A 23,911-nucleotide genomic window follows, 5' to 3' on the forward strand; every position below is an offset into this window, starting at 1 on the left:
CAGGGCAGGCGGCCTGGGAGCCTGCATTCCCAGTGGGTTCCGGAAGAGGCCAGGGCCACCAGTCAGGGTCCACATTCGAGGGGCAGCACAGTTCCAGTTGCTCCAGGGTTAGCGAGGGCCACACACCAGACGAGGAAGGACAAGCGAGCAGAAGCAGGTCGCTTCCCTCCGTAGGTCTGGGACCCCACATGGGGTCGCAAAGGCGGAAGGGGCGGAGCCAGTTCTCCGCATAGGGCACAGGGTGAGCTCAGCAAGGTCTGTCCGTGTGGCTACTGCCCTGGACGTCGGTCCGTGAGCCTGCCTGCCACCAGATGTGTGGGGTGGGGTCTGGAAGGCTGTGGGAGGCCCTGAGCTCTCCCTGTGCCTGGACGGTTGGCTGCTCCCTGCTTAGTCGGGGACAGCAGCCCGGCCACAGGAACAGAACGTGAGGCTGTGCTGTTTGCTTTTCTCCTTAATCGTGCTTCTTGAGGAGACAGTTCTTCTCCTAAAGCTTCCTGTTTGTCTCCTCCCATCAAACCCAGGAGTCCTGGGCTTTTTTGTCCTTCTTAAGCAAGGTCGACAAGCCCGGGGCCAAGATAAGGGTGCAGTGCCGGGTTCTCCCTCCATGCCGGCTCTTGCCCCTGGAATGCAGCAGAATGCTGCATCCCAAACCCTGCAGCGTCCACTCTGCTGCCAGGCGCAGCTCCTCGGTCCCTCCCCCTCACTTAGGAGGCAGTTGGACTCCGTCCCCTTTCTTTGTCCCCTTGGGCAGGCGCTGCCTCCAGGCCATTCCAGCAAGCTCAGGCTGCAGCTGCTCTTTCCAGGCAGCGAGGCAATCGTGTGGCATCGCCCCGGCCTGATTGCAGGCTTCTGGTCTGCCGCACGCGTTCAGAGAGAGACGGGTCCCTGGGGACTGGACCCAGGCTGGTCCCTGGGCTGCCCCTGGGGGTTGCGGGTACAGAGGCCTGGCTAGTCTGCATATGAAGTGGAGGAGGCAGGGGTGTCCTATTGCCGGATCCCTGCCTGCCTCTCTGCTGGACAGTCTAGTGCAGCCTCGTGCTTCCTGTCTTCCTCCACCTGCCATCCAGAAACAGGAATTTTTGTGTTTCTACCCAGGTCAGCATTGTATTTACTTGTGTATAAATGTTTCAGGTATTTTATTTTGTGTCCCCCATCTGAATTCATTAAAGCCTAAGCACATTCCTAGATATTTATATTCTGGTCACATTCTAAATTTATAGAAAATACTCAAAAACGATTGAATTGATTGATCTCGGTCTTTGGTTTTAGCAGAGCTGTCGAGTGGTTTCTGTAGCACACGATGGACAGAATTTTCTAGGGGTGCCACCATTCATGTTTTCTCTCATGCTGCCCAGCCACTTCCGGCTGTCCCCCCTCTCTCAAGCATGTGAAGCCCTCTGGTTATTTGTGTTTTTCTGGTAAAACCTGTCCTCAGGTGGGCCGCAGTCACGCTGGGCTATTGGGGGCACAGCCATGTGACAATCAGCTGCTCTGAGAAAGTCATTACACTGGCAGACCCGAGAATCACTGACCTGTCATATCCCGAAATCCAGTCGGAACTAGAATCTCGGGCTTAGGAAGAGGCTGGAGGAGGAGCCCAGCTCCAACCCACAGTCAACGCCGTTTCCTTCCGTTCCCAGTTTTGTTGTTCGGAAAACTAATTCATTGACCTTTTAAGTAATGTAGAAAGAGTTAAGAGTTCTCCACCCCAGAGTATCTATGCGTAAACATATAGATCCTGGGTTTTTTGCTTATTTGCTTGTGTTTTGACTCCAGACCAGCTTCTGATGAGGAGAGAGACCTTTCCCCTGATGTAACTGGCCAAAACCCTAGCCAGAGACCTGGCAGAGCGGGCCCAGGGTGGAATCAGTAGGGCGGGGACCCTCAGACTTCTTAACCGTAGAATGTGCCTCTTGCATCGTGACTCAGGGCACCTACATACGTTATGTGTGCAACTGCAGAAGTTCTCTCAGAACTCCCCAGCCTTACTGGCTGTGATGCACTCACGTATATTCCTTTTTTTTTTCCCCCCAATGCTGGCCATGACCCACTAAATCAATAGTTTGAACAACAGTGCTCTAGGGAGCATTTCATTCTGGGATTTCCAAAGCGTTTGCAGAATTCTGCACCAGGGGATAAATTTTCCAATCTGCCTAAGTCGCTTCTCTGGCCTTCAGGTGGCATTTGCATCGGAGGGAAGGGGTTAACATGGCCGGGCCCGCCCTGTCCGCTCCCCACTCATCTCCATGCCAGGTCCATGGACATTCTTTAAACATGGTGCACGTGTCTTTTTTTATAGTTGTATTCTTCTCCAGCTTTGAATCTGTAAGAAGCCCCCAGAAAACTTCATTGATCTTAGTGGGAGGTTTGAGCAAGGCTCCCGTTGAGTGGTCTCTCCTCTCCTCTCTCCCCGCAAGACTGAGTTAGGCTTCCCAGGCTGTGAAGCATCTGTGTGTGACCGCCAGGCATGGCTCCACTGCCTGCTCCATCTTGTAGTGCAGCTGGGAGGCCTTACTGTGGCCAGAGGGCCCCTCACACTCAGGGACAAGCTCAGGGGCCTTCTTCAGTGTCCGCAGCCTCGGCTGAGGGGCCTGTTAGGAGGCCTGGGGTCCCCAGCACAACTGGAAGCCCCATGAACCACGGTTCCGGTCCCACCCTTTCCTGTGTGTCTATCCTTGGAACATTTTCATGCAGTGAATTGGGTTCTCTTAGGTCCGTCAAGAGCAGCGTGAGGAATGATGGGTGTCTAGACCAAGGGTTGCGGGGCCAGGTCAGTGCCTGCCATGTCAATGCTGGGCCTCAGGACTGCAGCTCAGAGGAGCAGGGCGTGCCTGGGCAGCCGAGGCCCAGGGCAGCAGAGCGGCCCTCCCGGCCAGGGCAGAGCTCCTTGCACTCAAATGGGTGTGGGGCGTAGTGCCCAGCCTCCCGGCCACATTGCCTTCTGGTAATTGTGTCCTGCTCCCCTGGGCACTGCATTGCTTTCCCGATGTGCGGCGCCTCCCCAGCTCTGCCTTTAGATTGTTTGTGGAGGGGGACCCTTTCCCCCTCAGTGCCGCCCTCCTGGAAAGAGCCTCGGGGTGCCCTGGTCCAGCCCTGCCAGCGCTTTGGGCCGTAGCAGTATTGTTCTTGGTGGAGGAGGCTGACTCCCATTTTGTCTGTGTTGTCAGATGCTGAGCAGCACCCCTGGGCTCTACCCACTTCGTGCCAGGAGCCCTTTCCCCCAGTGTTGACAAGAAATATCTTAGACGTTCTGGACATCCTCTGGGGGGCAGGGTTACCCCGTTGAGAATCTCAGATCTGACTGGTCGCCCGCCCCCTACAGCGTGCTCCGCCCAGCAGCCAGATGCCCCTCCCTGCACACCGCGTGCTCAGAGCCCCGCAGGGGCTTCCACCTGGCCGGGGTGGACTCTCAAGGCCAGAGCCTCCGGGCCTCAGCTTCCGCTCTCTTGGGAGCTTGCTCTGCACAGCGTCATTGGACGCTCGGGGCGCTGCACCCAGGGTCTCCACACAGCTTCTCTCTCTGCTTGGAAAGCTCCTTCCCATACTGCACTCAGATCAGTGGCCAGATGTCACTTTGGAGTGGCCTTTCCTGACCACCATTTAAAATGAGTCACCATGCTCCCCTGCGGTTGGTCTCTCACACTCACAGCCCGGATTGCCTTGTCTCTCTGTGTGGCACGTAGCACCGCCGGACCCGGGTGTCTGTCCGTCTGCCTCCCCCACTGCACTAGAATATAAGCTTTGAGAGAGCAAGAACTTGTCTCCCCAGGGCCTGGCACGTGGAAGGTGCTCGGCCATCCCTCAGATGGCTGAACTCCCCAGGAAAGCCGGGCGGAGTCCCCCTCCGTGAGGGGCAGGGGTGTTGCTTGATGCTCCTGTTCTGGAAGAGGCCGTGGGAGTGAGGGATTCAGTTCCCGGCTTCCACCAGGCACGTCTCGGAGATGTGTCACAGACGTGTTTAAAGTCATGCACGTTCGTTTCTAGAAGCTCCTCACTCCAAAACACTAACATTTTAGTGTGTCATCTCGTCATTTTTTTTTTCTGTTGAGAATCCTGATAGCTGTAGCGCTAAGAAATGTTAATAGTTCACCACCTCAGAGGTTGTTCAGAAATTTGGAACCTGTAATGACAGTTGAAATGTGTCCACCGCATCTCAGATCCCACCCCGGCAACAATTTTTTTAGAACTATGTTCGAGGTGCATCTAACAGAAAACGTGGACCGTTCCCGGCTTGGTTTTGCTTTCGAGCAGGCACAGCGCCCTCTAGTGTTAGCCTCCGGGCGTCTGGTGCTCGTGATCCGGGCGGACTCCAGGGTGAGGTGAGGAGGGCAAACCGCCCAGCCTGGGGGCTGCGCCCACCTGAGTCCTCCGCAGGTGCTCAGGGCCCTGACCACGTCCGCGGTCAGGGGCCGCAACAGTGGCCTTCCACAGGCCCCAGAAGTGAATAGGGCACCTATCACTTTTGTAAGTAGATTGGTAAGTAGATTCTAAACTGTTATTTAGAATGTGTGGACCCGCCAGAAATATGTTTCGCCCTGTTCTCTCTGCAGCTCTGGGGTGGGGCGGACTGCGAGCTGGACTGCCTGAGGTCAGGTCCCGGCTCCACCACTCAGGAGCTGTGGGACCGTGACCGAGTCACTTATTTTCTGTGAAATGGGAATGACAATAACAGTGAACTTCCTTTGTGGAGTTGTGGACGATTTCACAGGTTAAAACACAGGAAGTGCCTAGAAAACTGCCTGCGGTGTGATAAGCACCATCTGCGCTTTTACACAAGGCAGAGGACTCCAAGCTGAGTCCCCGGGAGCACAGAGGTCCCTTCCAGAGCGGGGACACCGAAGGCCTTCGTGATGCGGGCAGCACAGGGCGGGCGTGGGGAGGGAGCGTTTGGAAGGGCTGTTCAGTGGAGGGGTGCGGGCGGGCGGGAGAGTCGGCTCACCTGGAGGAGGGCAGCGCCCAGGATGGGGGGGGCGCGGGGAGTGGGGGGAGGTTGCGAAGGGAACGGAGAGCCTCGCGGTCACCCTGAGCCCTTCCGGACACCTTTTTCTAGTCTTCTGGAATCCCCAAGAGAAGGGAACGTAGCCAGAGTCGTGGCCACCAGCCCTTTCATTCTCCCGGCCACTCCCACTCCGCTTCCAGGTCGTCAGGGCTTTAGAGAAATGCTGCATCTCGTCCTGGGAGATTAGAAGAGCCTGGAGGCTGGGCACTCTGGCAGAAGGCCAGGCGCAGGTCAGGAGAGCCACATCCACAGGACGGCGTGTGCTCACCAGGCTCCCTCTCCCAGGAACACGGCGGCCGAGGCAGAGGTTCCGCACTGACCTTGTGCTGGTGCCGCGTTCATCAGCTGTGTTGTTCCTGTGTCGGCCGCAGAACAGGAGCCTCAGTTTCCCCTCAGGAGTAGTGTCCCAGGGCCAGAGTGCAGGGACACTGGTCAGTGTCCCATCAGAGACTACACTGATTGATTTAGGGTCTGCAGCTGGGCCCCTCTCCCCTGCTTTCCTGGAAGCTCTCACAGGCCTCTTCTCAGCGACCCCCGAGCTGTGGCCGCCACAGCTCACACCAGGAGCGACATCCCAGACAGCACAGTCTCTCCCCCACTGCTTTTCCTGGGGCCGCAACTTCTGGTTTGGGTGGCAGTTTGGGAAGACCTGCAATTGTGGGTTTTTGAAATCTAAAACAAGAGCAGAGGTTTGAGAGAGGGTGGGACAACGCCAAAAATACCGTGTCCCAGACCAGAGATTTGGCCACAGAGGGTTACAGTATAGGACGTTCTTAGAAAAGTGGCACCGTCATCCTAGGACACCCTTAGCAGAGCTCCACGTGGCCCCTCAGCCTCCAGGGATCTTTGAGCAGAGATGAGAAGAGGCTGGACTCAGAGGGTCTTCAGCCTGTGCCCTGCACAGCTGTAGTTTGCTGAGCACTTACTCCGCCAGGTACCTGTGACCACCTGTGCTTTTCACTGCCTTATTAACTTCCTCAACCCCTCTGCGATGGCTACTGTCACCCCGCTTTGTGCATGTGGATGTGAGCGACTAGCCTGAGGTTTCAGAGCTGGCACATCCACGGGTCTGGCTCGAGGACCCCAGATTTAGCGCCTGGGCTTGTCCTTATCTGAGTTATGGCCTTAGGTTCCCTGCCCGTGGATGCTGGAGCCCGTTGCTTCCTCTGTACTTTTGTGTAAGTCACGTTATACTAATAGCGGAGTTGGTTTTAGCCATCATTGCCAGATTTCGGTGACCTTGAGCCATTGGCTTCCGTTTGCAGTGTCCCAGCTCGCCTTCCGTGGAGGTGACCTTGCCATGCCCCACAGCTTGAGGGGTGTTGTTGGTTGAGGAAACAACTTTCATCCCTGTGCTTTGAGGCCTTGGGGGGTGCCCATCCGAAGGAGGTGGGCGGTCACAGACGCACCGTTAGTTACCGTGCCTCGGAGGAGCTAGAGAGGGGCAGTCCCAGGTCTGAGGAGCCAGCAAGGAGGGCGTGCTGGCCTGGCAGGGGACCCCCTCCTACCCGGGGCTGTTGGACGGGGAGCCAGTGCCCAGCGCAGGGGGGACGGCTCTCGTGGGCCCTGGCTGTCCTCTCGGAGGGATGGGTCAGGTGCTCGCCATGCAGTTGGCCGGCTCCCAAAGCCGGCCGCCCGCAGGTCTCCGCAGCACGATGGATAAAGGGCAGCTGCAGCTGTCGGGAAGGCTGGCCGGATTAGAAGGTGGTGGCGGCTGATAGCAGGCGTCAGGGTGACCCCTGCAGCTCAGCAGCACGCCCCCTTCCTCAGCACTCAGCAGCAGGGTCAGAGGGCAGGCACCTGCAGAAACTAGAAAAAAGATTTCGCTCATAGCAAAATGTTCTGCTCTCTTTGGAATGGGCTCTTAAATCTTGAATTTAAATGAGGCCTTTGTGATCTGTCCTGTAGCCACACTTTCCAGTGTGATGAAATGGCCTCTGGTAAGCCCGGCGTTGGCTTTCGGTGGGGAGAGTTAGTGCCTCGGGTCCGTCTCTTGCTGTAGGTGCAGCTAGAGGTGTGTGCGCCGCGTGTGAACACCATGCTCCGCGCGTAGGAGTTGTGCGCTTAGCTGTAGTGTGTACCTTCCCCAGGAAGCTGGGAGAAGCACGTACCCTGTGGTGACTTGGGCCAGCCCCTCACACCCGCTCGTGTTTTCTTGTGCAGCTGAAACTCGAGGACCGCTCCGTGGTGCCCCGGGATGTGGTCCGGCACATGCGATCCACCGTGAGTCCTGCGTCCCCCTGGCGGGGGAGTGCGTGGGAGTGGGTGGGAGTCGTCTGGGCTGGGCCTCCCAAGGTGGCCGGCACCGTATGCCTGCTCGGGCCTAGGTGCCTTCTCCTCCCCAGGACAGCCAATGTGGCACTGTGATAGACGTCAGCATCGACTGCGCTGTCAAGCTCATCGGCACCAACTGCATCATCTACCCCGTCAACAGCAAGGACCTGCAGCACATCTGGGTGAGCCGCCCTGCCCGCCCCTCACGCCCCCGCCCCCTCGCTCTGGCTCCATGGTCCTCTGCCACACGCGCAGGCGCTGCCCCTCGCAGCTCAGGTGGCACAGCTCAGGGGCCACTCACCCCCTTGGAGCCCGCCTGCCGCTCCTTGTCAGGGACCGTGTGCACACGAGGTCAGGACACACCCCAATTTGGCGGCTCCGACCCCAGCATCAGTTGCAGGTGTGGATCCCATACCTAGTTTCTCTCCTCCCCTAACACTTACTTGTCCTTTTTTAAACAAATTTCTTTTCACTAACTTATTTTTTAAATGATTTCAAACTTGCCAAACGTTGCGAGTTCCTGCACCCCGCTGCATCACCCAGGACCCACGGCCGTTCACTTGCTCCCTTTGCTCCCTCCTCCCTCCTCCCTCCTCCCCACGTTTCCTTCTCTCTCCTTGAGAGCAGGCTACAGATGTGATGCCCCATGACGCCTAAATACTACAATGTGCATGTCCCCCAGACAGGAACACTCCCCTGTGTAACCACCGTTTGGCCCCCAGATTAGGGAGTTGGTCGTTACTGCCCGATTCTGTCGTCTCTTTTGGCCTTTCGGATCCAGAACTCCATTCGGGAACACACTTTGCATTTAGTGGTCAACTCTTGATCTTCTCCAGTCTGGACCAGTTCCCCAGTCTGGCTTTGTCTTCCACATCCTGATACATCCCTCACTTGACCCTGACCATAGGCTGTCTGAAGTTGGCTTGGTGCCCTGGACACCAGTGTCATCTCTCGCACCCTGCGTTTACTGGCAGGGCATGCATGATCAAACAGGTTTGGGGACCACTGCCCTCAAGAGGGATTGGTGCCCTGGACACCAGTGTCATCTCTCACGCCCTGTCTCCTTGGTCTTCAGCCCTTCATGTACGGGGACTATGTAGCCTATGACAGCTGGCTGGGGAAGGTCTACGACTTGAAGAACCAGATCATCCTGAAGTTGTCCAATGGTGCCAGGTACTAGCTCCCCACAAAGGAGCCATCCGCTCGGTGGGGCCGCCACTGGGAGGAGGGGGGTTGGGGGTTTTCTCATGGCCCTGTGATGACAGGTTTCATCCAGGGCCATGACAGGTGCTGTGGATATTCGGGGCCTGACCCTGGGCACCTGTCTCCTGTCACCGCAGCTGAATTCTCTCACTCAGCATCTGGTCTGTGCTGTATCTTGATTCAGAGAGAGAAGCATTATCACTTAGGATACCTGCTAGGGCCTGATGCTTTACCTTAGACACTCGGGGCTGGGGTTGGGGTCTGGTTCATTTTAGGAGAGTTCCTTGTACCAGTTCAGAAGCTGAGCTGCGGACAGAGGAGGAATTGTGCCATTTTAGGGCATGCAACATGTTGGCGCCTCTGGATAACTCCTTTTGATACTGATCAGCACCACACTGGGTCCTGGCTGCCACGCCTCCCCTGAGACTCGGTCATTGTGCCACGTGGAGACCAAGCCCATGTTCACTGTTTCAGGTGCTCTATGAACACAGAAGATGGTGCCAAGCTCTACGACGTCTGCCCACACGTCAGTGACTCAGTACGTTTGGCGCGGGGTGTCTCAGCCCTCTGGGCTGTGCAGGAGGGAGGACTTCTTAGCAGAGAGCTGGTAGCCGACCTGGGCTAAATGGTGCTTCTAGGCAAAGCAGTTTCCTAGAAAAGGGGCAGGCGGGTACCAGATCTGAAAGTTTGGGTGTGGACAGAAAATATTGGAACTTTTCTTTGATTATATTAATTTTTATCCTCTTAAAACCCCCATTTTTCTGTCGTAGAGGACATGCAGTGTTAGTACAGTGTGACACATTAGAACAGTTGTGTGCGACACCGTTTGTAGATAAGTTTACTGGCAGGGCGTGCATGATCAAACAGGTTTGGGGACCACTGCCCTCCAGAGCTTTAGTCCTCAGAGTGTCACCAGTGTCACCAACATTGGCGTGGCCTGGGAGCTTGTGAGAAACAATGAGTCATATGTGCATTCTAAGATCTCCAGGTAGTTTACACACACCTTAGGTTTGAGAGGTGCTGCTCTGGAGCCTGAGGGCTTGCTTTAGGGAGCATGGAGGCCTTCGAGGGGGGCATGGCACGGAGAGCACCAACTCCAAGGAGGCACACTCACAGGGCTCCCCTCTGGTCCCAAATCCTGCAGGGTCTTTTCTTCGATGATTCCTACGGCTTCTACCCGGGCCAGGTGCTCATCGGCCCAGCCAAGATTTTCTCCAGCGTCCAGTGGCTGTCAGGGGTCAAGCCCGTACTCAGCACCAAGAGCAAATTTCGGGTGGTAGTAGAAGAGGTAGGGACTGGGAACCAGGGGGTGGGGACAGGACCTCAACCTCCATGCCCCGGAGCTAGCTGCTGCCCGCCCTTCTCTGCCTGCTCTGAGGGCTAAACCCTGCTCCTGGGCCTCTGGACCCTGTTGATTTGAAAGGGCTTTGTGGTCACGGGGTGACCAGCAGACAGATATCCCCCAGCCTGACCAACCCAGGCTGTGCAAGGTGGGCGAGTGACGAATGGCAGATCCACTGGGCCCTGACTGGTGGTGAGGAGGTGACAGGGATCCCTGGGGTGGGGCTGCAGTTACGGGTGGGGCCTGCTCTGGGGGTGTTCGTACTTGGTGCAACACTGTGAAGACCTGCTTCCTGCCGTGGAGGTCAGGTGGGTTCTGGGCAACAGCTTAAAGAGAGAGCTGTTAGGACCCGCTGACCGAGGCCCTGTCCCACTCACTGTCCCCAGGTGCAGGTTGTAGAGCTGAAAGTCACATGGATTACCAAGAGCTTCTGTCCAGGGGGCACAGATAGCGTCAGCCCCCCACCCTCTGTCATCACCCAGGAAAACCTAGGCAGGTGAGCAGCGCCAGCACGCGACCCACTCCAGCAGCCCCAGGGCCACGCCCTGAGTAGGCCTCGGGGCCAAAGCCATTCGCGGGGGGACGAGGACTGCTGGCCCAGCCCCGCTTCTCCCCGCCCAGGGTGAAGCGTCTCGGATGCTTTGACCATGCTCAGCGGCAGCTGGGGGAGCGCTGTCTGTTTGTCTTCCCGGCCAAGGTAGAGCTGGCCAAGATTGCCTGTGAATGTCCAGAAAAACACTGCGCCCAGGGGGAGGGCTCTATGGCCAAGAAGGTATGTCCTCGGGGTTGGGGTTGGTGGGCGTTTGAGGAACTGGCCTTGAGCCATTTCCGAAGCCAGGAAGGATGGTCTGTGCTTCAGGCCTTGGGGGGCAGCCCTGATGATGCTTGCAGGCCACTTAGGTGTGTATAGCTGTCACTCCCCCTACCCCCAGATCAAACTGCCTGAGCGCCCCACACACCCAGGGCAGGGCCCTGCTCGCCACAGCCTCCCCCTCCCGGCTCTGCCCTCGCAGGTGAAGCGCCTCTTGAAAAAGCAAGTTGTGAGGATCATGTCCTGCTCCCCGGACACCCAGTGCTCCAGGGACCATTCCATGGAGGATCCGGGCAAGAAAGGGGGCACCAAAGCCAAGAGTGAAACAGGGTCCGCCAGCCCTGAGGAGACGCCCGATGGGTCCGCCAGCCCGGTGGAGATGCAGGACGAGGGCCCGGAGGAAGGCGAGCAGCTGCCTCCCTTCCTAAAGACGACAGGCTGCACGCGGGGGAGCAAGATGCGGATGACGAGGCTGCCGACGACACAGACGACACCAGCTCGGTTACCTCCTCTGCCAGCTCCACCACTTCCTCACAGAGCGGCAGCGGCACAGGTCGCAAAAAGAGCATCCCCTTGTCCATCAAGAACTTAAAGCGGAAGCACAAGAGGAAGAAGAATAAAATCACTCGCGACTTCAAGCCGGGGGACAGGTACACCCAGAAGGCGTCCTCTCCCTGCTGGCTGAGCGTCCGGCCCGAGAGCATGCCCTTGGCGCCCATATGCACGTGCACACTGGGGCTCGTGCACGTGGTGTGCACACACGCTCTGCAAACCCTATAAAGGCTCGCGGTACCTAGTTGAGGTGACATAGGTGCCTGGGGTTGGCCTGGGGGGACAGGAGAGATTCGAGAGTAAGACAGAGGGTAGAACAGTGGCATTGGCCCTGAGTCTGCCCTCTGGGACCACAGTCACTTGAAATCTCCCAAACGGGGCCATCCTCAGAGATGGCAGGGCGTGGGAACTGTAGGTGAGCATCTGCTGACTGTTTTTCTTCCTTCTTGCCTGGGATTAAGAGTTTCGGGTCACCGGGTCCCCAGGATGGGGTAGGAGTACTTGCCCTTTCCTCTGGGAAGCCCGTGTGGCCTGACTCACCACTGGTCCTGCCCTGCAGGGTGGCAGTGGAGGTGGTGACCACGATGACCTCGGCAGACGTGATGTGGCAGGACGGCTCTGTGGAGTGCAACATTCGCTCCAATGACCTCTTCCCCGTGCACCACCTGGACAACAATGAGTTCTGCCCCGGAGACTTCGTGGTGGACAAGCGAGGTAGTGTGGCGCCGGGGGCCTGGCTGCTCGGGCCGCGCTGGGCCGGGGGAGTGAGGCTGCCTTTTGTGGGTGGCTCGCTCTTTTGAGGACTGGGGAGTATTTTCTGGCCTCCTGTGACCTCGCAGGGGACGAGCGGGTTCTGAGCCCTGCTGTGGTTGACACGCGGTGGGTGGCAGGCGGCACCACCATGGCTGCTCTGCTAGTCGCGTGTCCTCCTCTGGTTCTCTAGTCCAGAGCTGTCCGGACCCCGCGGTCTACGGCGTGGTGCAGTCTGGGGACCACGTGGGCCGCACCTGCATGGTGAAGTGGTTCAAGCTGCGGCCGAGCGGGGACGACGTGGAGGTCAGCGTGCGCCGCCCCGCCCCTCCCTTCAGGGTGGGCTCTGGGGGGCTCGGCATAGGGCCCCAGGGCTCATGACCACCATCCTGTGCCCCAGCTGATTGGAGAAGAGGAAGACGTGAGCGTTTACGACATTGCTGACCACCCTGACTTCCGGTTCCGCACAACCGACATCGTCATCCGCATTGGCAATGCCGAGGATGGGGCCCCTCACAAGGAGGATGAGGTACACCCCCTTGTTCAGGCCCACAGCGGCTGCCCCTCCCTTGCAGCAGCTGCAGTGCCGGGGGGTGCCACCAGGTGGCCCTAGAAGCCAACCTGCAAGCCCTGTGGGCTCCTGGCTGCCCCAGGCGCCTTCCCCAGCAGAGCAGCTGCCCACAGCAGAGCTGCGGCTGTGCCTGACCACCTGCCCGCCCGCCCGCTGGGTCGCACCACATTCACGCAGCTGTTCTGGTATTTAGGGAAGCGTGCTCCTTGTCTTCAGGGCCACGAGCATGACGTTGAGTGCTGAGGAGCACGGGACAGGCTTGTGGGCTCCTGGCTGCCCTAGGCGCCTTCCCCAGCAGAGCAGCTGCCCACAGCAGAGCTGCGGCTGTGCCTGACCACCTGCCCGCCCGCCTGCTGGGTCGCACCACATTCACGCAGCTGTTCTGGTATTTAGGGAAGCGTGCTCCTTGTCTTCAGGGCCACGAGCATGACGTTGAGTGCTGAGGAGCACGGGACAGGCTTGGGGAGGTGGCGTCAGAGCCGGGCGTTGGAGAACAGGGGAACCTTGGTTGGGGTCAGGCAGATTCCAGCAAAGGAAAAATAGGAACAAAAGTCCCAAGGCTGGTTCCCCGTCCTGGGAATGCCTGGAAGCCCAGAGAGACGGGAATGCTTTGAGAGGGAGGGAGTTAGTGGGCCGTGTACTCGGCTGCCAGGGGGATGAGTGGGAGCTTTGTGGACGAGGCACGTTGTTTCTGTGTGAGCAGGAGGGTCCCCCACTTGAGTATCTCGCTGTGGCCTCTGGTCGATGCCCAGTCCCCGTTATTGTCACGGCCTCGCCCTGGCCACCCACTGCTGGAGCTCCCTTTCTGGGAGGGCTGCACTCTTGACCCTGTCATTTGTCCTGCAGCCATCGGTCGGCCAGGTGGCCCGCGTGGACGTCAGCAGCAAGGTGGAGGTGGTGTGGGCTGACAACTCAAAGACCATCATCCTGCCCCAGGTAAGGTCCTGCCAAGATCTAGCCACTTGGCTTGCAACTGTGGCGGCTGGGCTGGAAGCCATGGCCTGTCTCCTGTCCCCACTCAAGGAACAGGAGTACAGGCTCCAGATCTGGCAAGGGGTCTTCTTTCGGGTAAAAGGGTCTCAGGGAAGACTTGAGAAGAAGAGCAGCGTGACACACACAGCCCGGTGGTCCCACCTGGCAGGCTCCCATACTGTCAGGTGCATGTAGATTTCCATGGACCAGCGCGTTGAGACCGGGTCTCTATCTCGCTGTGTGCGGAAGTGCAGGTTACTTTCCGTAGACAACAGAGCCACCTACATTTCACAGGCCAGGGGGAGGGAGAGCAGAGCTGGCCCCAGCCCCAGCGCCTGCCGGCACACTCTGAGCTACGAGGCTGTCTTCAGTACTTTTCCTTTGTCCCCTTGTTTGAGGCATCCTCGTGCCCCAGCTCCCCTCTCCTGGCACCAACATGCGGTGGGGGAAGGGAATGGCTCCCTCCTCCCTTAGGCAGCCGTTGCAGGGATGGGAAGAGCATGTGACATAGGCCAGCTCTCCCACACCTCCCCCTCCTCCAGCATGTTCCCCGCTCCCAGTGTGGCTGGGCAGAGGCCTCTGACCTGAGTCCGGCGGGGGCTGGATTTCCCCCGAGGGTAAATGCCGACTCAGCTCACAACAGTGAGAGGAGAGGCCTGGCTGGGGCTCCCAGTCCTGCTGCAGGGGTGGAGCGGGCGAAGGCACCTGGCAGAGACCTAGGTGCCACCTAGCGCAGAAGAGCCACCTGCAGAGTCCAGAGTGGGAAGCGGGGAAGGGCAGAGCCGTCCCGTCCGCTCCGGGGGTCAGGGTCCCTGAAGCCCGTGTCGCTCCTCCGAGCCGCCTTGCCTGTCTGCCTCCAGCACCTGTATAACATCGAGTCTGAGATCGAGGAGTCGGACTACGACTCCGTAGAAGGCAGCACCAGCGGGGCGTCCTCAGACGAGTGGGAGGATGACAGTGACAGCTGGGAGACGGACAACGGCCTGGTGGAGGACGAGCACCCCAAGATAGAGGAGCCCCCCATCCCACCCACTGAGCAGCCAGCAGCCCCCGAGGAGGACAAGGGGGTGGTGATCAGCGAAGAGGCTGCCACGGCCGCCATTCAGGGCGCCGTGGCCATGGCCGCCCCCGTGGCTGGGCTGATGGAGAAGGCTGGCAAGGACGGGCCCCCAAAGAGTTTCCGGGAGTTGAAAGAGGCCATCAAGATCCTGGAGAGCCTCAAGAACATGACCGTGGAGCAGCTTCTGACCGGCTCCCCCACCTCCCCCACGGTGGAGCCTGAGAAACCGACCCGAGAGAAGAAGTTTCTGGATGACATCAAGAAGCTGCAGGAGAACCTCAAGAAGACCCTGGACACTGTGGCCATCGCGGAGGAGGAGAAGATGGAGGCCGTGCCGGACACAGAGCGCAAGGAGGACAAGCCCGAGGCACAGTCCCCTGTGAGGGCCGAGTGGCCCAGCGAGACCCCGGTGCTCTGCCAGCAGTGTGGCGGCAAGCCCGGGGTCACCTTCACCAGTGCCAAGGGCGAGGTCTTCTCGGTGCTGGAGTTCGCACCCTGTGAGTTAGCCCCTCAGTGTCCATGGGTTCGGGGCCGGGCGGCTAGCCCCTCCCAGCCCTGCTGCCTCTCCAGGGTCATGGCCGGGGTGGGGTGGGACATTTTCCTGATGTGGTCACCAGTCCTGGTGCCAGGAGGGGCGGGCGGGACGCATGAGGGTGAATTACCCCGTCTGACAAGCACACCCAGCAGCTGCTCCCTCCCAGCCAAGCTTCCCAAGGCCTGCAGCTGCCCTTCCGGCCGGAGCTCCTGGGGCCTCGCCTCAGAGGTTGACCATTCTCTCTCCCCCTCTAGCAAATCACTCTTTTAAGAAAATTGAGTTCCAGCCTCCAGAAGCCAAGAAGTTCTTCAGCACGGTGCGGAAGGAGATGGCGCTGCTGGCCACCTCGCTGCCCGACGGCATCATGGTCAAGACTTTTGAGGATAGAATGGCAAGTACCCGGCGGGGGCCTGGCGGGCGGGTGCAGAGGTGCCGTGTGGGCCCGACCTGCAGGCCCGAGGGGCACCTGAGGCCACCACAGCGCTTACAGGGCAAGAAACAGGCTCGGTCGGTGGGGCGGGGACAAGATTCACACCATGTGTCTAGACCAGGTGGCTTGTTCTTTCGTCCTTGTTTTAAAGTTTTAAGTTATGTAATTATTATTACTTGAGTGGAATCTTCTTTTTGAAAAATTAGAACATTGCAGGAAAAGCTGAAGTGGTCTTTGACCGATCCTCGCCCCGCCCCCAGGGGGTCATGACCCCAGGAGTTAGGCGGGTCTCTGCGGATGCCCTTTTTTGTTGTTTTTACGTCTCGTGCATTGCCCTGCGCGCTGTTTTGTGTGATTTGTTTTACACAAGTAGCACGTCACTGTACACATCATCTGTACCTCGCCTTTTCCCCTCAGCAGGCTGATCTGAGACTGCCCACTGCCCACGCACACGCTTCCTCTAGCTGTAGAATAGCAGCCTGGGGTTTGCGTTGTGCTGCCCGAGGCCGGGCGAGCGCTGCCCCGTGTGCTCCAGGCGTGGGCCAGCCGTTCCATCTGCCACCTCGTTCACTCAGCAGACCTCTCCTGGGCCCCGGCTGTGTCAGGCCCCCTGCAAGACTCTGGATTTGAGTCTGACCACGGTCCCTGGCTCTGGCCCGGCCCTGGAGAGGGGGCCAGAGGAGAGAGTGCACAGAGGGGTGCTGTTCAGAAACCCAGGGCGGGGCCGGAGCTCGGACAGGGCTGTGCTGCTCGAGGTTTTCCATGATGCTTGTGGTTTTTCTTGGATTTTAGAGTAAAATTCCTTTTGACATTCCAGCCTGTCTCAGCTCTGCTGAGAGATGAATGGAGTCGAATTTTTTGTTTTGTTCTGTTATTTTCCAAATCTCACTCAGGGAACCTGAGGCTGCGGGGCGGCCCCAGGGGGCACTCGCGAGAGGACCCCTTCATTCCCGTGGTGCTTCGCCCTCACCGTCTTTCTAGCTCGTCACCCACCCCCGTGCCCGCGGCCCTGGCCGCAGGCACCGCTCGTCCCCGACACACGGATTTCAAGTGTCTGTGGGGAGTTTGCCCGATGACTTAACGACCTGCGTTCTTGGTGTCTCCTGGCATCTTCCCCTGGAGTCCAAATCCTCTTGTTCCTTGAGTTTCCCAAAAGCAAGTGCGGCCTCGATCGTGGAATGTTCTTTATTTTTCGGTTGGTTGTAATCGTTGCTTGCCTTGTTGGGAAGTGGGGTCAGGGCAAGTGTTTTGAGAAATACAACTTAGAAGTGACTTTATGAGAAAATGGCCTGATAGGATCAAAACCAGTTTAGAAACCTCTTTTTATGCCAGGAGTCACAAGATGCCAAGCAGGTCTGTGCCAAGAGATTTACATGTAGCTTCTCCGCCCCTGGCCGCACCTGGCATCCCGGGGAGCTCTCCTCCTGCCCCCCCATCCACGTGGGAGTCCCCGCCAACCACAGCCCCCCTTCCCCCTCCAGGACCTCTTCTCGGCCCTGATCAAGGGCCCTACTCGCACCCCCTACGAGGACGGCCTCTACCTGTTTGACATCCAGCTCCCCAACATCTACCCGGCCGTGCCCCCCCACTTCTGCTACCTCTCCCAGTGCAGTGGCCGCCTGAACCCCAACCTTTACGACAACGGGAAGGTGTGCGTCAGCCTCCTGGGCACCTGGATCGGAAAGGTGAGTGCCGTGCCGTGCCCTGCCCAGTGGGGCGGGGGGGCCTGCCGGGGCGGGCGTCTGGGACACAAATGATCATGCTATGTGTGTGTGTGTGTCTCAGGGGACAGAGAGGTGGACAAGCAAATCCAGCCTTCTCCAGGTGCTCATCTCCATCCAAGGTACAGTGGGTGGGGCTGAGGGGCGGGGCTCGGGAGGGCCGCTAGAGGGCACAGCGACTCTGTCCCCTCCCAGGCCTACAGGCCTGGCCATCCCGTGGGGGCTGTGGTCAGGCCAGCCTCAGCGGTCTCCCCCGCAGGTCTGATCCTGGTGAACGAACCGTACTACAACGAAGCCGGCTTCGACAGCGACCGGGGCCTGCAGGAGGGCTACGAGAACAGCCGCTGCTACAACGAGATGGCGCTCATCCGCGTGGTGCAGTCCATGACCCAGCTGGTGCGGCGGCCGCCCGAGGTCTTCGAGCAGGAGATCCGGCAGCACTTCAGCGCTGGCGGCTGGCGGCTGGTGAACCGCATCGAGTCCTGGCTGGAGACCCACGCCCTGCTGGAGAGGGTCCCGGCCCTGCCCAACGGGGTGTCCAAGGACAGCAGCTCCGCAGAGCCGCCCGCCAGGGCGGAGCTCTCAGACTGCGGCCGAGAAGAACCTGAGGACGGCGGACCGGCCCCCGGAGAGGCCTCCCAGGGCTCGGACTCCGAGGGCGGTGCCCAGGGCCCGGCCTCGGCCAGCAGGGACCACACAGACCAGACTTCGGAGGCAGCGCCTGACGCCTCGGTGCCACCTAGTGTCAAACCAAAGAAGCGGAGGAAGAGCTACCGGAGCTTCTTGCCTGAGAAGAGTGGCTACCCTGACATTGGCTTCCCCCTCTTCCCGCTTTCGAAGGGCTTCATCAAGAGCATTCGGGGCGTCCTGATGCAGTTCCGGGCCGCGCTGCTAGAGGCCGGCATGCCTGAGAGCTCAGGCGACCAGTAGCCGCCAGCCCTTGAGGAAGGAGATCTCGGTGGGAGAGGCCAGCTGCAGCCTGCTCACTCCCTGCCATGGAACCTCCCCTCTCCCCGTTTCCTCCTCTGTCCCCCATGCGGGCCCCCCACTGCCCCCCTCTTCCCAAGGTGAGTTTGATGCTGATGTGCAAGAAGTTTCTTGAGATGCTGCCATTTCTATTCCGAAGCAATCTTTCAACAGGCGGGTCCCCTGCGGCAAAGCAATTCTGAATGCCGTTGCTGATTTTCCACTTGTTGCCCCAGGCAGAGTGTCCTGGCACTTCCCGTCTGCCATCTCCACCTCAGGTCGGAGGTGGCGTCCTCCTCGGGCCTGACGCGGAGGCTCCTGGGGCCGAGCGCTGTGCAGAGCGGCCGCCAGACGAGTGGATGTGCCTTGCATGACGTGTGGGTTGCTCCGGCAGTTCCCCTGGTCCCTTTCATCTTTTGCAGTTCCATTGTAGCGTCCCCATGTCCCAGGCCACTGCCACCAGATCCTCCCTCCTCCCCCAGCATCATCACTCTTCTCTGGGAGTCGTAGCCGCTGTCACCCACCCCTGACTCCATTCTGGCCCATTACCACAGGATAGCCCTCAGACCTGTTGAACTGGCCCTCTAAGAGAGGTTGGGACCAGGCTGGGGTCAGGGTGCCACTCAGGAGAGGTGGTGGCCCTCACACTACCATGAAGCGAGGCCCAGGGAGCTGCTGGGAAAGAAACAGCTGTAGGTGCCTTGCTCTTCCTGTCCCACGGGACCGCGAGTCCGGAGTTCTGGCTTCAGGGGTCCTCTTCCCGCTTGACCTGAAGCCAGTGTCCGCCCCCTGCTCAGTCAGGTCCCAGGACCCCAGGAGGCGAGAACAGCAGCACACCCAAGGCCTGGGCCAGTGCTAGGGCCTCTCCAGGGACTTCGCCCCTCCCACTATGAAATGCCGACGCTGGGAGGTGGCCTGCAGCTCACTGCACACGGCGAGCCAGCCCTCTCTCCCATGCACACCGGGCCTCCTGTCAGCCCTTAGCTTACAAAACTGCAGGCTCGGTCAGAGAGGTGGCCTGCGTGGGGTCCCCGCCCTCGCAGACAGGCCCAGAGGTTTACAAGTTTTCTAAGCTTTTGATAATGTGAAGCTCCAGGTTAAGAGGATGCTGTTGAGCACATTGCAGCTATGTAATTTTTGGTGTATGTATGTAATATTTAAGGTTGAAAGAAAATAAATCTCAAAAGCAAAGATATTAACTCTTATTAGAAAAACAAACAAAAAAAGCCAAAGCATGAGCGTCTTGTCCGCCTTAAGCTGGCTCCACACCTGTGCTGTGCCATACTCACCCGGCGGGCAGCAGCCGCGGGAAGGACGGGGCCCGGGCCGCGGCGTCTGGAGCCCAGAGTCGGTATCTTGTTTGAGAAACATCCGGAGTGACTGGTGGGGCTGTGCTTCCCAGTGCGTTGTTCGTGTGGAGATGTGAATGCCTACTGCTTAAGATATCTGTATAAAGTGCTGTGTGATTAAACTTTTTTTTTACTTGCATTTTTTTGTTTGGCTCATTACGATGTACAAAAAAAGACAAGGTGGCACCATTAAACCTGCCTCTGCCATTCAGCTGGGCTCTGTCGCCTTTCTTCCCCTCTGGGGCACCTCACACACCCCTCCCCGGGGGAAGGAAAGACCCCTGTTGCCAGGGAAGGCTTGTGGCAGCAGCACAGGGGCTTCGTGCCATCTGCCTTTCCAGCCATAGGATTCACAGGAGCCGAGAGAGCGGGACCCGGAAGCGTGGCTGGCGGTCAGTGTTCCTGCCTCCGGGCGGGGCTGTGTTTGTTCTTCAAGAGCCACTTTTAGCAATGTCACCACCCTCCAGATGCTGGGGCTGCTGACATCGAAGCACCTGGCTGGGCTTTGAGCCTAAAGGATCGCCCAGTTGGGGGGGATTGCCATCCACCCCTCCCTGCTGCTGCCTTTTAATTCCTGCCCAACATTCCCCCACAGGCCGGGGTGGGGCAGGGCAGCCCGAGGGCCCTCCGTGGGGGGGTGACAGGCTCCTTTTAAAGAGGGAACCACTGCCTGCCATTTTGGTTTCTGTTGCTCTTTGGCAATTTCTCCGGTGCCACTTAATTGGAGGCATTTTCCCTTTTCTCTGAGACTGGCTGGCCGTGAGGCCCTAGGTAAGACATACTAGCTCCCAGCCTGGCATCCGGTGTATGGGGGGAAGCAGTCGGTTGAGCTGCCTGGCTTCTTCCAGGCCAAAGGGGGTACAATCATCTTTGAAGCAGGGCCCGACTCCTGCAAAAGAAGCCTGGTCCAGCTCTGGTCCTGCGCCCACCACCAAAATGACTGTGCCCAGTCTAGGAGGCACCATTGGGCATCATTAACATGAAATTCTAAAGCTCTGGCAGAAGCAAGACCCCATTCTCTCCCTCACCCCTAAAATAAGACCGGTAGGCTGGGAATGTCACTTTATTTGGATCTGACTCAGAACAAAGGAGTGGCTTCCACAGGTGGTAGGGCCCAAGCAGCTGGGCTCCTGGCCTGGGGCCTCCTTCCAAAACACAGCCTCTACCCACCCTTTAGGAGTCCTGGCCACACGAGCTGGGACGGGGCCCTCCCATCCTGGAAAGAGGGAGGGTCCTGAGCTCAAATTAGACTGAGGAGACAGACTAAGGCACAGCAAGGCCCACGGAGTCATAAGGGTTCTCCTGGAGGCGGCGTCTGCTGAGGATTCTGGCTGGGTAGGGGCTGTGGCTCCAGAGGGGCTGGGGGCTCCACGTGGCCGCTGACCATCTGGAAGTAGTTTGGGTGCACCTGGCCCTGCACAGCCTCGCTGACAATCAGCTCCCCGTCCACGGCAAACATGCCCTTCCCGTCCTTGGGCTCCAGGCGGAAGGCAGCCACGGGCACATACTCCAAGTAGGGACAGCCATAGTCCATGTGCCTGCCCTTCTCCATGGCCAGGAAGAGGCGCAGCAGCATGGCCCGAGACACGCCTGCCCGCACGTAGAACAGATGCATCGTGCCGGCCGCACAGTGGCCCATGGGTGCAGCAAACATCTCACTGCCCAGATGTGAGTGCAGCAGCGCCAGCACCAGCACGAAGTCCTGCTCGGGCACCACAGTCCAGTGAGAGGGCACTGGCTCCTCCAAGGGCACGAGGTGGGTGTCCACAGGGCCCGGCTGGTCCTGCCGGTCCAGAGCGGGGAAGGCAGGCACCTTGGAGACCACCCGTTCTGCAGGAAGGTAGGCCAGTCGGCCCCGGTAGATTCTCAGGGTTGCCAGCCGCAGGATGGTGCCCACGGTGAAGCGCATCTCCCCCAGGCGCCGGAACTTCTCGCTCTCGATATCCACATCGGCAATGAAGCCCCAGGCCAGGCTGAGCACCGAGAAGATCCGCAGCCCAGAGGCCATCTGCAGGGACAGCAGGTTCATGGGAGCCAGCAGCCTGCGGCACAGCAGCCGCGTACAGTTGGTCAGGAGGTCTTCGTTGGTCACCTGTTCGTAGCTGCAGGGGAAAAAGCATCCTCATATATCTTCCCCTTCCTCCTCCCGGGGAGTGGGGGCAGGCAAGGCGACCCTGGGTGCCTAGGGAGCCGGCAGGAATGAAGGATGGAGCAGGTGGAGGCAGCCAGCTGGTGTCACCAGAAAAGGGTCCCAGAACTAAGGGCGGAAGCTCTGGAAAAGGGGCACCTGAAGTTCCCCCAGAAAATGGGAATTTATAAAAGCACCCGGCAGAGGGGCGGCCCGGTAGGGAAGCTGAGGCCCGCTCTGGCCTCAAGTTCTCACCCGGCATAATGGTTCAGAGAAGCTGCCAGCGCGTTGCCAGAGCCGGCGGGCAGGCTGCACAAGGGCTTCCGGATGGCGGTCTCCCAGTCCGGCCGCGCCATGAGTCCATTCACCACCTGCGGAAACACGGGTGGCCTCAGCCTGGGGACACCCCGTGCCCACCCCCCACTCCCAGCCTGTGCAGGCCTCACCTCATGCATCACCCCGTCTCCAGACATGACCACCAGCGCATCCCAGCGGCCCAGTTCCTCGGACTGCACCAGCTCCCTGGCGTGGTTCCGCCGCTCTGTGGGGAGACAGAGCGGCTATGTCGGGGGGAGGGGGTCACCAGCGGTGGATGCTCCCTGCACCCGCTTGGGGAGGCACTCACCCGTGAGTATGAGCGTGAAGGAGACATCAGCCTGGGCCAGGAGGGGCTGCACGTGGCTCCGGAAGAGCTGCAGGGCCTTGCCCTTGCCCCCACGCGGGTTGAGCAGCACCAGCACGCGGCAGGGCCGTGGGAGCAGGCTCCAGGGACCACCGGCTGCAAAAACAAACCCACAAAGGTGCAGGTCTCCAACCGGCCACTAGGAGGCTGAGGGTCACAACAGGAGGCACCGGTGGAAACGTGGTGCCTGAAATACCCGGGCCATTGATGCCATAGAGCCGGGCCAGAGGCAGCGGCCTCCAGTGGGGAGCTCCAGGGGGGATCAGCACGCCCTTGACACCCCCATCCTTGACTCCTGCCGGCCAGCTTCTGGCCTCCTCCCAGTGTCTCTCTAGCGTCCCCAGCCCCTCTCTTTTGTCCAGCCAACGCTGGACAGGGAGAGAAGGGACTCCCCCCTATATCCCTTCCCCACTGGGCCCCCACAAACCTGGATCCATAACCTCGACCCTCGGCTTCCGCTGCCAGGGCTTCCCCAGCGCTGTCGGGGTGCTGCCCTCGGCACTGGTTCCTGCCTTCAGCTCCTTATCGGTGCTGCCCAGGCGGGCGTCTCGCTGCCGGCTGTGGGGCTCGCCCTCCCCGCCGGGAGTCCGGGCTGTGGGGGCACCCGCGTCATTCCCCGCGGCTGCCGGATCTGAGGGAGAGGAGACAGCGCTGGCGGAGTCCGGGGTGGCCCCCTGAGGTGAGGGGCGCCCAGCCATATCCTCGGACCACGCACGGGGAGCAGCACACTCTGGCATCGCCGGAAGCCTGCGGGCTGGGGACCTAGCTTTCCCAGAGGTCCAGAAAGCCGAGGTCTGGTGGTACCAAAGGCGCTCCCGTCCTGGAACAGAACTCCCACCCCCAGGAGCGAAGGGTCTCTTCGTGGGGGCTGTCCCCGCTGGGGCCTCGGGTTCCGGCCCAACAGATGAGTCAGAGGCCGGTTCCTTTTTCCGTGGGATCACCCCCAGGGGGCTGCCAGGAGGAGGGGAGTCCAGTTCCGCAATAATTCCAAAACTTGAGCGGACATCGCGGGGCACGAAGTTCGGGCAAGCGATCCCTGCCCTAAGCCAGCCCGGTCGCCAGGTCCCCTACCCGGAGCTCCAGAGCGGCCGGGGTAGCCGCGCGCACCTCCAAGGGCCGGGCTCTGCCTGGACGCTCGCCGCGCTCGTGGGGGCAGCTCCGGGGTCTCGCTAGGGCTGAGCCCGAGTCCGGCCGCTAGCGGCTCCCTTCCTCCGCCAAGCGCCGAGTGGGCGCGGAGGCCACACAATGCGTGGCCCAGTTTTCTGGGCCGCCCAGGAGGCGCGAGCCGCGGGAGGGCTGGACGGGCGGCAGGTCCTACCCAGTCGGTCCGGTTTGCTCGGGAGGCGCCACCTCTGTTCCCGACAGTGGCCTAGGGAGGAACGCAGCCCGTCCCGGGCTCAGCCCCGCGTCTCAGGGACGACGGGGGCGCCGTACAAACGCCGACTCTGCGGCTTCGCTGCCTCCAGCCTCAAACTTTTCACTGAACTTGGCCGCCCCTCGCCGCGGTGCTGGGAGGGCGCTGAGCCTCCGCGCCCAGCCTGGCCACGCCCCGCGCCCCGCGCGCCC

General features: G+C 59.9%; 2 protein-coding genes across 8 annotated transcripts in view; one reads left to right on the forward strand and one right to left on the reverse strand.

The window, feature by feature from the left end:
- The window catches only part of UBE2O (ubiquitin conjugating enzyme E2 O), a 48,177-nt gene extending 28,503 nt beyond the window's left edge, over positions 1-19,674 (forward strand). The window contains 18 exon segments of the mRNA XM_015589603.1: positions 7,163-7,222; positions 7,345-7,455; positions 8,349-8,446; positions 8,951-9,014; positions 9,621-9,764; positions 10,205-10,314; positions 10,440-10,590; positions 10,832-11,054; positions 11,057-11,279; positions 11,741-11,895; positions 12,125-12,237; positions 12,332-12,460; positions 13,349-13,438; positions 14,335-15,031; positions 15,324-15,460; positions 16,981-17,184; positions 17,285-17,342; positions 17,480-19,674. Coding sequence (XP_015445089.1) covers positions 7,163-7,222; positions 7,345-7,455; positions 8,349-8,446; positions 8,951-9,014; positions 9,621-9,764; positions 10,205-10,314; positions 10,440-10,590; positions 10,832-11,054; positions 11,057-11,279; positions 11,741-11,895; positions 12,125-12,237; positions 12,332-12,460; positions 13,349-13,438; positions 14,335-15,031; positions 15,324-15,460; positions 16,981-17,184; positions 17,285-17,342; positions 17,480-18,150 — 3,438 coding nt within the window. The 3' untranslated portion in view covers positions 18,151-19,674.
- A 908-nt stretch (positions 19,675-20,582) lies between these two features.
- Positions 20,583-23,911, reverse strand: part of SPHK1 (sphingosine kinase 1) — a 4,032-nt gene continuing 703 nt past the window's right edge. The window contains exons 1-6 of one of the 7 annotated variants that reach the window (XM_025047049.1): positions 23,664-23,897; positions 22,773-22,976; positions 22,289-22,441; positions 22,110-22,204; positions 21,919-22,034; positions 20,583-21,637 (exon numbers count right to left, since the gene is read on the reverse strand). In XM_025047049.1, coding sequence (XP_024902817.1) covers positions 20,824-21,637; positions 21,919-22,034; positions 22,110-22,204; positions 22,289-22,441; positions 22,773-22,782 — 1,188 coding nt within the window. In that variant the 5' untranslated portion in view covers positions 22,783-22,976; positions 23,664-23,897 and the 3' untranslated portion in view covers positions 20,583-20,823. Of the gene's footprint in view, positions 21,638-21,918; positions 22,035-22,109; positions 22,205-22,288; positions 22,442-22,772; positions 23,898-23,911 lie in introns of those variants that run through there. The other 6 variants (XM_015589569.2, XM_015589568.2, XM_006912195.3 and 3 more) reach the window with 6 other exon arrangements.

This window comes from Pteropus alecto, unplaced genomic scaffold, assembly GCF_000325575.1.
Source record: "Pteropus alecto unplaced genomic scaffold, ASM32557v1 scaffold134, whole genome shotgun sequence".
NCBI lineage: Eukaryota > Metazoa > Chordata > Mammalia > Chiroptera > Pteropodidae > Pteropus > Pteropus alecto.